The sequence below is a fragment of the Muntiacus reevesi genome, chromosome 3, assembly GCF_963930625.1.
Source record: "Muntiacus reevesi chromosome 3, mMunRee1.1, whole genome shotgun sequence".
NCBI classification, from domain to species: Eukaryota; Metazoa; Chordata; class Mammalia; order Artiodactyla; family Cervidae; genus Muntiacus; species Muntiacus reevesi.
Genome location: NC_089251.1, coordinates 94,229,432 through 94,241,833, shown reverse-complemented (window position 1 = coordinate 94,241,833; position 12,402 = coordinate 94,229,432). Strand labels below are relative to the sequence as shown.

The window sequence follows — 12,402 nt, the reverse complement described above, 5'->3', positions numbered from 1 at the left end:
AGTGGGTTGCCATTTCTTCCTCCAAGGGATCTTCCGAATCAGGGATTGAAACCATATCTCCTGCATTAGCAGGCAGATTTTTTTTTTTTTAACCATTGAGCCACCTGGGAAGCCCACTTTGTAGAATCCTGTAAAGTACAAAACCACAGCCCCTTATAGAGGATGCACGCGTGTGACAAGTCACAGTGCACGCCAGACAAGTGAACTGATTTATGCGGTTAGACACGGGAGCAAATGTGCACAGCTTTGAAAGTTCGAAACTTGAAAGTTCCTGTGTTGGGGACTTAACTGTACTTTGCCCTGAAACAGAAAACGTGTCTTCCTGTTGCCGTGTCCTGGCCTGACACATGCTGTTCCTTTCGGTTTTGTTTTCCTTCTCAGGTGTCTTCGTCCTGACTCAGGTCATTAACTGGTTCCGGACGATTCCCCTGACCTTCAAGGACCAGTTCATCATTGCCTACGGGGGACTCCGGGGGGCCATCTGCTTCGCGCTGGTGTTTCTCCTTCCATCCTCCGTGTTCCCCCGGAAGAAGTTGTTCATCACAGCAGCAATCGTGGTCATATTCTTCACCGTCTTCATCCTGGTGAGTAGAGCTCTGTCTCCTAGCAACGTCCCTCCTTTTACCAGGAGGAAAATGGGTCTCTTGGAGAGTCATCCTGAACTTCTCTCATAGGACACCATGTTGCTGAGGTGTCTTGAGGCTTTGATGGGCTTCCCTGGTGACTCAATGGTAAAGAATTCACCTGCCAGTGCAGGAGATGTGGATTTGATCCTTGGATTGGGAACATCCCCTGGAGGAAGAAATGGCAACCCACTCCTCCAGTATTCTTGCCTGGAGAATCCCATGGACAGAGGAGCCTGCGGGGCTATGAAGAAGAAATGAAAGTTGCTCAGTCATGTCCAACTCTTTGTGATCCCGTGGATAGTCCATGGAACTCTCCAGGCCTCTAGTCTGTGGGAGTTGGGCACGACTTAGTGACTTGACAACAGCAACAACTTGAGGCTTTGGTCATTAGAGCAGGAGAGAGACAGCATTTCATCAGTCACTGGATTGTGCAGCAGTCTCAGAGAGTCCAGTTTGGTCACTTGGCCAGCACGGAAGAATTGCTATTTAAGGAAACAGCCATGTGAGCTGAGCTTCCTCCTGGAAACTTACGAACTGCACTTGCTAATCCTTGGCGTTTGTCTTCCTGGCTGACCTCGTAAAGGTGCTTGTTAGTGCTAGCTGTGCTGTGACCTTCCAGCGGTTCTGGGACGTAGGTTCACCGTAGAACTGTGCGTGGAACGGAGGGAGGGCCGAGTGCACGTTTAACATGGGGAGGGGCAGAGACTGGTAGGAGGGCATGGGCCTGAGCCAGGGTCCTGACTCTGCAAGTTAACCAACCTCTTTAGGTTAATCATCTGAGCGGCTTTCACTTTGGGCTTCCCTGGTGGCTCAGCTGGTGAAGAATCTGCCAACAATGCGGGAGACCTGGGTTCAATCCCTGGGTTGGGAAGATCCCCTGGAGAAGGGAATGGCAACCCACTCAGCATTCTGGCCTGGAGAATTCCATGGACTGTATAGTCCATGGGGTCACAAAGAGTCGGACACAACTGGGCAACTTTCACTTTATGTTAATCATCCAGCCCTTAAGAGATTCTATTTTGTGGATGTTCATTTAGAAAATCGGAGAAGGAAATGGCAAATCACTCTAGTATTCTTGCCCAGAGAATCCCATGACAGAGGAGTCTGGTAGGCTACAGTCCATGGGGTAGCGAAGAGTCGGACACCACTGAGTGACTGACACACACACATTTAGAAAATATGCCTAGGGCTCCTGCTGTGTGCCGGACAGAGCTCTGGGCTTTTAGAGTCCAAGAGTGAGCAAAATGTCCAGAAATGTCCCCAACCCTGTGGAGGTTCTGTTCCAGGGAAAGTCAGTCTAGTAGGTGAGGCAGTGAGAGTCTATGAGAAGGTGAAAGATGGTGGACTGTAAGAGACAGTAGGGGCTTCCCTGGTGGTGGTGGTTCAGTGGTAAAGAATCCGTCTGTTAACGAAGGAGACACAGGTTGGATCCCTGATCCAGGAAGATCCCACATGCCACAGAGCAGCTAAGCCCATGTGCCACAACTATTAAGCCTGTGCTCCAGAGCTTGGAAGCCACAACTACTGAGCCCATGAGCCACAACCACTGAAGTCTGAGTGCCCTAAAGCCTGTGCTCCATGGCAAGAGAAGATGCTGCATTGAGAAGCCTGTGCACTGTAGCTAGAGAGTAGCCCCCAGTCACCGCAGCTAGAGAAGGCCCATGCACAGCAGCAAAGACCCAGTGCAGTCAAAAAGAAGTAAATAATCATTAAAAAAAGAAAAGAAAGAAACAGCGGGGCTCGGGCCAGGGGACGGGGAGCAGGGTTATAATTCTCGATTGAATAGTCATAGACGGCAACGATGAGAAACATGGTATTTGAATAAAGGTTTGCAGGAGGTAAAGGGGTTGGCTAAGCTGAAGGACATTCCAGGCAAAGGGGGCTAAAGATGAAGATCTGAAGACAGTGTGGTAGATCTGAAGCCAGATCTGAAGCCACACGGCCCACGTGGCTGGGGGGGAGTGCGGTGTGGGATGCAGGAGGCGAGGGAGGGTCTGGGGTCCTGGGTCATGTGGGGTCGGGCGGGCTGGTGTCAGGACATGGACTCCTCTCCAGGTGAAATGGAAGCAGCATGGGAAGTTTGGTGCTGCTGTGGGTGTGCTTTGCTTTGTAAGAGCATCCCACCGGCCACTGTGGGGAGGGACCGTGAAGATGAGCTGGTCCGGTGGGGAATGGGGCGGGGGGCAGTGCAGCCAGTCAGCAGGCAGGCAGGAGGGTGGCAGCCGGATGGTGAAAGGGCTGTGGTCCTGGGATGACTTCTGAAGCTGGACCCTGCAGGACCCCCTGGTGGGTTTGCTGTGGGGTGGCGGGAAAAGGAGCCGTGAGGGACCGAGCTATTGTAAGGACCGACTGGCCCCACGTGAGAAGAGGCGCTGTGGGTGGCGGGCTGGGAGCCCACTTTCCAGCACTTGAGGTTGGGGGCTGTGAGACCTGCGGGTGGGGGTGATGGACAGGAGGGTGGGGTACCTGAGCCTGGCGTCCAGGAAGGAGCTGGGTCGGCAGCACAGGGCTGGGATCAACAGCTGGGAAGCTGGAAGTGGTCACCAAGGGGGTGAAAATCCATTGAGGAAACCAAGAGAGGACCAGTAACTGGGCTCTGGGACAGCCCAGCCGTGAGACCCTGGGAGGAGACGAAGCAGCCGAGAGGACCGAGGAAGAGTGATGAGTGACACTTACCGTAAGAAAACCAGGAGATGTTTTGTTTGATTTTTAAAAAAATATTTTGTTTACCAGGTAGTCATGGAATGCTTTCTAGATGCCTGACTCAGATGTAAGCACCTTTGATGTTAGCTCTTTAAATCCTCATAACTGTTCTAAGGGACAAACTCTGGGAGGAATCACTGTCTTTGTTCCCATTTCATAGACAGGGAAACTGAGGCACTGCAACCCAGGTAAAGACCTTCCCCCAGGTTTACACAGCCAGGAAAATGTGGCGCGGGGGTGGGTCGAGACCAGTTTGGTCTTAACTCTAAATAGAGTGCCTGCGGGACTTCTCAGATGGTTCAGTGGTTAAGACTCCTGGCTTCCAGTACAGGAGGTGTGAGTTCCATCGCTGGTCAGTGAGCTAAGATCCCACCTGCCTCACGGCCAAAAAACCAAAGCGTAAAACAGAGACAATATTGTAATGGATTCATAAAAACTTTAAAAATGGTCCATGTTAAAAAAAAATCCTTAAAAATAAAGAAATAAAGTACCTAGTAGAGTGGCCAGTGCAGAGTGAGTATATGTTCTCCTATTTCTTCTCCTTCTAGTTACCTCTCCACGTAGCGGTTCATCCTTCACTCACTCATGCCTGCCAACACTGTGGATGGTAGTTTGTCCTATCTAAGGAATCCTGGGGAGGGAGGAAGGGAGGAAGCCTGGGGAGACCCTCCCCGAGTGGAGAAGTGGCCCCTGACCCCCAAGGTCCTTGTCACCGGCATCTTTGCCATGCAGTGCCCTCCAGTGACTTCTTCCTTGTTGCGTTGGGCGCTAGATGCGGGTTATCTAGGTGCACAATCTCATTTCATCCTCCAGACCAGCCCTGGTGAAGGAGGCTAGCGGTTCCCCCAGCTGAGGACGCTCAGGCTCAGAGAGGGAGAGTGAGCTGATCAGGGCACATGTTGGTGAGTGATGGAAGCTGGGGGTGAGCCCGGGACCCTATCTCCAGAGACAGGCTCAGAACCTTGGGGCTTTGCTGACCCCTGAGAGAAGACAGTCTTTACCAGATTATGGCTAGGTATAGTTCAGTTGATTAACATACTCATTGGGTTCAGACATCCCAGGTTTCTTAGAGCTCCTGTCCTATATGTATGGAGACAGCATGGAGCCTCTGGGTGGAGAGAAGCGGAGACCCTGTCTCCATCTTCTCACAGTGTCTTTACAGGAGCCTTGGGACAAGCATCCAAGTGGCTGCTCTCAGAATAGGGGGGAGATGATGCTGTGAAATGAATCCATTTTTAAAAGATAGATATATTTTTAATTGGAGGGCGACTGCTTTACAATATTGCATTGTTTTCTGCTATGTATCAACATGAATCAGCTATAGGTCTATGTACGTCCCCTCCGTCTTGAGCCTCCCTGCCACCCCCACCCCCACCCCATCCCACCCCTGTGGGTTGTCACAGAGCTCTGGGCTTGAGCTCCCTGCATCATACAGCAAATTCGCACTGGCTCTCTATTTTAGATATGATGACATATGTTGAATCCATTTGTGTAACTTTCTGTTTTGTATCAGAGTATACTTGATTAACAGTGTTGTGCTAGCCTCAGGCATGCGGCAAAGTGATTCGGTTACACACGTAACTCTTTTCTAAACGATGCTTAATATTACACAACAGCCTAAGTAGGAAAGGAGTTTGAAAAAGAAAGTGAATCCATTTTGCGTTGAGCCTTTTAATGTTGCAGCAGCAGCTTAGGGCCGAGTGGCTGAGGGGACAGGTCAGACCAAGGGTGTCACTCTCCTCCTCTTCCCAAGCCTGCTGCTCTGTCCTTACGCCCCACCGGAAGCTCTGGCCAGGATGAGTCAATGCTCTGGACTCCTCTCCTCGCTCTCAGAGCTCAAGGTGTCATGTCTGAGTCTCAAATACAAAAATAGAACCGTGTCAGTCTAGAGCAAGTAGCAGCCGGGTCGTTTGGAGATAAATCTATCAGCTCTTATTATCTACACAAATATCCACAGTGTAAAAACAGCCCCCTGCCCCAACACCATGGGTGTAGGCTTTGTAAAATGAAATAAAAAAGGCTGAATAAAAAGATGTAATCGAGAGAGGACACACAAAATGCAAGCTCAGATTCTAGATACTATTAAATAGGTCGGACAGATGTAGATTTGCACTTCTACAATCAGAACAGACATCAATAGGAAAAAGAAAAATGCTGCAGTAAATTTATACTGTTGCTCATTGAATGTGTGTGCATAGGTGATTAATATACGGTATTATTATTACACTCTGGGTATTTTGGCTTTTTTGGAATTGGAGCTCAACCAAAAGATACAAGTGAGGTTTTAATAGTTAACACTGATTAAGAAAGTTTTTAATGTGTCAAGTTAAAAAAGAGCAGTGTGTCTGTAAATAAGTTCATTGTGGGAGTGATAAATTAGGAGTTTAGAATTAACATATATGGAAGGACTGATGCTGAAGCTGAAACTTCTGTACTCTGGCCACCTCATGCGAAGAGTTGACTCATTGGATCATCCTGATGCTGGGACAGATTGGGGCAGGAGGAGAAGGGGACGACAAAGGATGAGATGGCTGGATGGCACCACCAACTCGATGGACATGGATTTGAGTAAACTCCGGGAGTTGATGATGGACAGGGAGGCCTGGCGTGCTACGATTCATGGGGTCACGAAGAGTCGGACATGACTGAGTGACTGAACTGACTGACTGATGTATATAAAATAGATAATCAATAAGGAACTACTGTATAACACAGGAACGCTACTCAATACTCTGTAATAACCCATGTGGGAAAATAACCTGGAAAAGAATAGGTATACGTAAATGCGTAACGGGAGCACTTTGCTGCATGCCTGAAAACAGCACAGCGTCATAAATCAACTGTGCTGTGCTGGGCTCAGTCGTGTCTGACTCTTTGAGGCTCCGTGGACTGCCAGACTCCTCTGTCTATGCGATTCTCCAGGCAAGAATCCTGGAGTGGGTTGCCTTTCCCTTCTCCAGAGGATCTTCCTGACCCAGGGATTGAACCCAGATTGCAGGCGGACTCTTTACCATCTGAGCCAGAACATTGAATGAGTAAACAATTCTGATTGCTCGTATGTGTACATTCAGTTTCATTTAAATGAGGTTGGTGATGACATAGACAATATAAGCTGTCTCTCTGGTTTTCAAATGATCATGCAGATCAAGATGAGCTGGAGCCCAGTACTGGAAAGTGCAGGTTTTGGAGTAAAGCTGTTTTGGGTCGGTGTTCTAACAGCCTCCATGAGCCTCTGTTTGCTTTGCTGTAAGATCTGAGTCATGGAATCCCTCCCAGGCAGTATGGAGGAAATATGTATGTAAACACAATACCTGATGCAGTGTTTAACCTGGGGATTTTCTCTGTCTTCATCATAACATTAAGTAAAATATTAAAAGACAGGAAAACTCAACTCCTTTCAAAGTATTTTAGAGCCCAATAATTATTAATCAGTTAGTCCTTATAATTATAGAGCAGATTGTCACAAGTCTGGAAATTCATTCAGTCATTAACTAGAAGTCCATCAAGGAGCACGGTTGACTGGAATTGCAAGAATGGGGTCTCGTTTTGCCTCCATACGAGGCTGGGTTTGTAACTGGCTATTAAGTCATTGTCTGGAACTGTGAGGTACCTGGATTTGCAAGTTCACAGGCTCCTCCTTGGATACTTCTATGATTGTCACCCTACTTACCCCTAGGATTTATTTATTATTCTAAAATAAACACTGTGTGTACAACTGTATTTATGATCTCTCTGATCAAACTTGGAATGTGAGAAAGCTTTATACAGGATAGCATGATTGTAATATTTTTTAATGAATGAAAACAGTTTCTTCAAGTTGTTCTGGAAGTTGCTTGCTAAATCAGCAAAGAAATATAAAGCCATCCCACCCACCCCCACCACAGCCCCCTCTTTTTTTTTTATATGAAATTTAACTCCAAAGAAAACAAAAGAAAATTCTTCCTAAAGAACAAACGCAGAGAATGCACCGTATTTAATCAGACAGCAGTTCCTTTTTCTTTCCCACTTTGCTGGGAGGGGAAGAGTGAGGGTTTGAGGTGGGCAGAAAGCAGCGATGGCACGTGGGTGCATGCTAAGTCGCTTCAGTCATGTCCGACTCTTTGTGACCCCATGGACTGCAGCCCACCAGGCTCCTCTGTTCATAGGATTCTCCAGGCAAGAATACTGGAGTGGGCTGCTATTTCCTCCTCCAGGGGATCTTCCCCACCCAGGGATCTAAATCCTGTCTCCTTTATCTCCTGCTTTGGTAGGTGGTTTCTTTACCACTAGAGTCATCTGGGAAACCCAGGGGAAAAATAAACCTCACTCCGCTGATGTTCCCTGGGACCACTGCGTAACCATTCCTCTCTTCCAGGCCTGGCTCTGGGGTGTTGTGTTTATTGCGCCAAAGCTGCATGAAAGTATGAAAATTTAACTTATGCTTTGTAAATATTAAATATGTCTTTCAGTGGTTTATTGGAAAACTAAGGGATTTCTTTATTTTTTAACCCACATGGCTAGACATAAAATGAACATACACAAATTCATCCCATTTGGAAATTAAAAACGAAAACATAAACACCTACAGAAGACTAATGAAAAATAGAGAGAGACTATATATAATACTAGAATATGTGTGCTAAGTGCGTGCTAAGTTGATTCAGTTGTGTCCAATTCTTTGTGACCTTATGGATTGTAGCCTGTCAGACTTCTGTAGCCCATCAGACCTGGGTTTGATCCCTGGGTTGGGAAGATCCCCTGGAGAAGGAAAAAGCTACCCACTCCAGTATTCTGGCCTGGAGAATTCCATGAACTACAGCCCATGGGGTCGCAGAGAGTCAGACATGACTGAGTGACTTTCACTTTCACTTTGAACTGCAAGGAGATCAAATAAGCCCATCCTAAAGGAAATCAACCCTGAATATTCCTTGGAAGGACTGATGCTGAAGCTTGAAGCTCCAATACTTTGGCCACCTGATGTGATGAACCAACTCATTGGAAAGACCTTGATTCTGGGAAAGATTGAGGGCAAGAGGAGAAGGGGCCGACAGAGGATGAGATGGTTGGATGGCATCACCGACTCAATGGACATGAGTCTGAGCAAACTCTGGGAGATGGTGATGGGCAGGGAAGCACACTAGGCTTGGTGTGCTGCAGTCCATGGAACCCAAATGAGTTGGACATGACTTAGTGACTCAACAACAATGACAATCAGCTATACTCCAATATAAAATAAAAAAATAAAGTTAGGGAGTGAAAAAAAGATGCAATGTTCCATTGCATCTCATCAATACTTTATTGTTATAAATATAAAACACTGCCTTATTAACTGAATGGATGCTGGTAGATAAAAGCATATGAAGCAGCACTTTGTGTGCTGAGAACACACTCTATCATTCCCCTAGAGCTATTATTAACCTTGAGGCTTCATGGAATCTGAAACTCATGAAATCACCCATCACTTCAAACCACGTGCTGATACCTATTTGCATAAGTTAAAAATGGCAGATTATGTGTTGATTGAAAAATGGTTGTTCTCTCCTGTGTTATTTCAAAGTGGCAGATGGAAACGCAGGTAGAACCCAAGGTGTGTCTTATTCCAGGTTTGCTTAAAATCATTCATGCTTTAGAAAATTAAAGCTGAAAAAGGCCTGAAGCTGGATTGATGGAACAAAATGAACGACCTCCTTTAAAATATCTGTGCCTCACAGTTTATATTATCAAGTGAAAGTGTTAGTCGCAAAGATGTGTCCCACTCTGTGGGGCAACCCCGGGGTCTGTGGCCTGCCAGGCTCCTCCGTCCATGGAATTTCCCAGGCAGTCATCTGGAGCGGGTAACCATTCCCTTCCCCAGGGGATCTTCCTGACCCAGGGATCGAGCCTGGGTCTCCAGCATTGCAGGCAGATTGTTTACTGTCTGAGCCACCAAGGAAAGACTTAAAGATGTGCAGAGAGATGAAATAGCAATCAAATTTGGGTCAGGGAGCATCCCTTAACATAGTCACCCCTTCCCCAAGTCCAGTGACCCCATGAATTCTTCATGCCCTGTGGTAGCAGCCATCTGCCAACCAGGCTAGTAACTTGGGGATCCTCTTTGACCCTACATCCTCACCCCTTCCTCCCCCTGGCCTATTTTAGTATCCATATCACATAATTTTAAACATATTAGCTGAGAGTTTATCTTGGTAGCTGTAAGTTCACCACCATTCTCTTTTGTCTAAATTTTTCTGGTTATATTTACTCTTCCAGGTTAATTTTGAACATTTTCTTGGCTTCTAAATATTCAAGTTCTGTTTAAAATCCTTTGGAAATGTGATTGGAATTGTATTGCATATACACTGAGATAAAATTGTCATCATGATGGTGTTATGTAATCCTATCTAGGAATTGTGTCTTTTTAAAACTCGAATATTTTCAGTATCCTTTAATTACATTTATAGTTCTCTCTGTAACGATTTTGTGCACTTCATAAGTAGGATTATATATGTCATGCATATGCAGAGAGAACATATAATTTATATAGTATTTGTATGTATTTATTTAGTATTTATATAGTATTTATACTATAGTATTTATATATTTATATAGTATTTTATATAAATACTATATATTGTATTTATATAGTATTATATAAATTTATAATATATATATATATTTATATAGTATTATGTATATAATGGGCTTCCCAGGTGGCTCAGTGACGATAAAGAATCTACCTGCCAATGCAGGAGGTGCAGGTTTGATTCCTGGGTCAGGAAGATCCCCTGGAGGAGGACATGGCAGCCCACCCCAGTATTGCTGCCTGGAGAATCCCCATGGGCAGAGACCCTGGCGGGCTGCAGTCCATGGGGTCGCAGAGTCGGATACAAGTGAGCATTAGCAGCACAACATCTTGTAAGGCTCAGATCCATGGTTGGCCTTTCCACAGAGCCTTCCTTGACTGCTCCTCTCTCTCTCTCTCTCTCATTCTTCCTGTTTCTACTTTGTTAACTGTTTTGGTGTATCCCTCTCCTCACAAGACTCTGACATCTCTCAAGCTGAGGTTCTTAACTATCCACCTCTGATTCCCAAGCACCCTGACATGGACACCTTAAACGCTCAATTCAGATTGTTTAACAGTTTAATGAATGATCATTGAAACGTTTTCTGTGAATAAGACAAGTAGATGATTCCTCCTGAACTGGGTGAGCCTTTATTATTTCTTAGAAGGATTTTCTTTTTCTTAAAATTACAGAGTATCACATTTTCAATTTCTTACATCCTGTCCACTTTTTGTTTCTAGTAGCAGCTTTTGGGACATGGCCCTCTGAAAATATGCCAGCTTTTAAAGAGAAAGAAAAAAATTAACAAAATGTTACTTATGCTCCGTTAAGTCTTGGGGCAGGGTATCTTTTGTTGGTTATCAAGTATTAGGAGGTTACAAATTATTCTTGAATTTTTATAGGTTTCCTCCCCCCTTCTTTTTGTGCAGGGAATAACTATCCGACCACTGGTGGAGTTCCTTGATGTTAAGAGGTCCAATAAGAAACAGCAAGCTGTCAGTGAGGAAATCCTTGTCGGGTAGGTGTTAATGTAGCAGATCAGTTTAAATGGTCAAAGGGAAAATTATGGGATTAAGTCAGACAGCTTGACACCAGGGTCTCATTTCCTGAAGAAGAGGTAACTGGCAGAGGGTGATGGGGTGTGGGGGGTGGGCTGAGGAAGAGGGTGAATTGAGGGTAGAATGAACATAGCCCCCATGGAGGCTACACACCTCAGGAATACAGGGACAAGGAATCCCCTTTTAGCCCTTACTTCAGCCTGAAATGTTTTAACTGGAAAATTGTGACCATACTTCATAGTTTCCAAAATTACAACTATTGTGTTAAAAAATATGAATTCTAATGATCGATATGACAAACATCTCATGAATTTGTTTGAAGATGAATTGTTGTCTTATTTGTTTTCAGTGAAAACTCAAGCAAACCAAAGCCAAAAAGTATCAGCATCTTTGAAGTTTAGGCATGATAATCTATCAAATAGTAATGGTATTTCTATTAGAATTCTATAAATTTCTATAGTTATAATTTCTACGCACAGGAAATAATCATTACCATTTCTATAAGTAGAAATTAATACTTTCTGTAAATAGAAACAGAAATGAGTGATTTCAGAAAAAAATTAATCAACCAGCTGGCTTTTTCTGTTTTTAGATTTTTTGATCACGTGAAGACCGGGATTGAGATGATTTGTGGTCATTGGGGTCACAACTTTGGGAGAGACAAGTAAGAAGGCTTTAAGTGGCTCTGATCAGTCTGGGCACATTGACTTGTGTTATTTTCAGACTTTCAGATCTTTCCTGTTGTGCCATAGTCTGTCCTTTAAGATAAAGTTTGGCTCTCATAGAGGCTTAGAACAACAGTAGCTTTAACAAGGTAGAAGCTTATTTCTCTCTTATGTAAGTATCAGGTAAGGCTGTTGACCATTGACAGGTGAATTACGCTCCACAGACTCCTCGTGGTCCCAGGACCCTTCCTCCACCAAGAACCTCCATTTCCAACGTTGCCTTTCAGACCAAAACTGGCTGCTGCAACACCAGCTATTATGTGCACATGCCAGGAAGAAAGCCAACAAAGAGACACAGAATATGTGCTAGCTTCCTCCTAATCACAGTTATCAGAGGCTGCACTCAGTTCTTCCAGCTGAATCGCATGTCCTGCCTGCACGACCAGGGCTGATTGTATGGGCATTTCTCACTGTGGGGGAGGCTGAGGAATGCAGTCTGTTTGGTTTAAAACCAGGGGTTCCATTACTGTCTGTTCTCCCACACATGTTGAGGGGCTTTGTAAAATACAGAGCTCCAGAGCACCTGAGGAGATACATAGACTTGCGAAAATAGCAAATGTTTTTAAAGTTACACTTCTCTGAAAAATGATGTGTATTTACATAGATGTGTGGGCTTCCCAGGGGCATGGTGGTAAAGCCATCGTGCTGCTGAGTGGTTTGGTCCCTGGATCGAGAGGATCCCCTGGAGGAAGAAACGGTCAGCCCACCGCAGTATTCTTGCCTGAAGAATTCCATGGACAAAGAAGCCTGGTGGGCTATAGTCCATGGG

The 12,402-nt window shown here is 45.3% G+C and overlaps 1 protein-coding gene across 1 annotated transcript in view; it reads left to right on the top strand.

Annotated features, from left to right (window-relative positions):
* SLC9A2 (solute carrier family 9 member A2) overlaps positions 1-12,402 on the top strand; it is an 85,145-nt gene that overhangs the window by 53,072 nt on the left and 19,671 nt on the right. Inside the window, exons 5-7 of the mRNA XM_065929658.1 lie at positions 382-584; positions 10,780-10,868; positions 11,501-11,572. Coding sequence (XP_065785730.1) covers positions 382-584; positions 10,780-10,868; positions 11,501-11,572 — 364 coding nt within the window. The remainder of the gene's footprint in view (positions 1-381; positions 585-10,779; positions 10,869-11,500; positions 11,573-12,402) is intronic.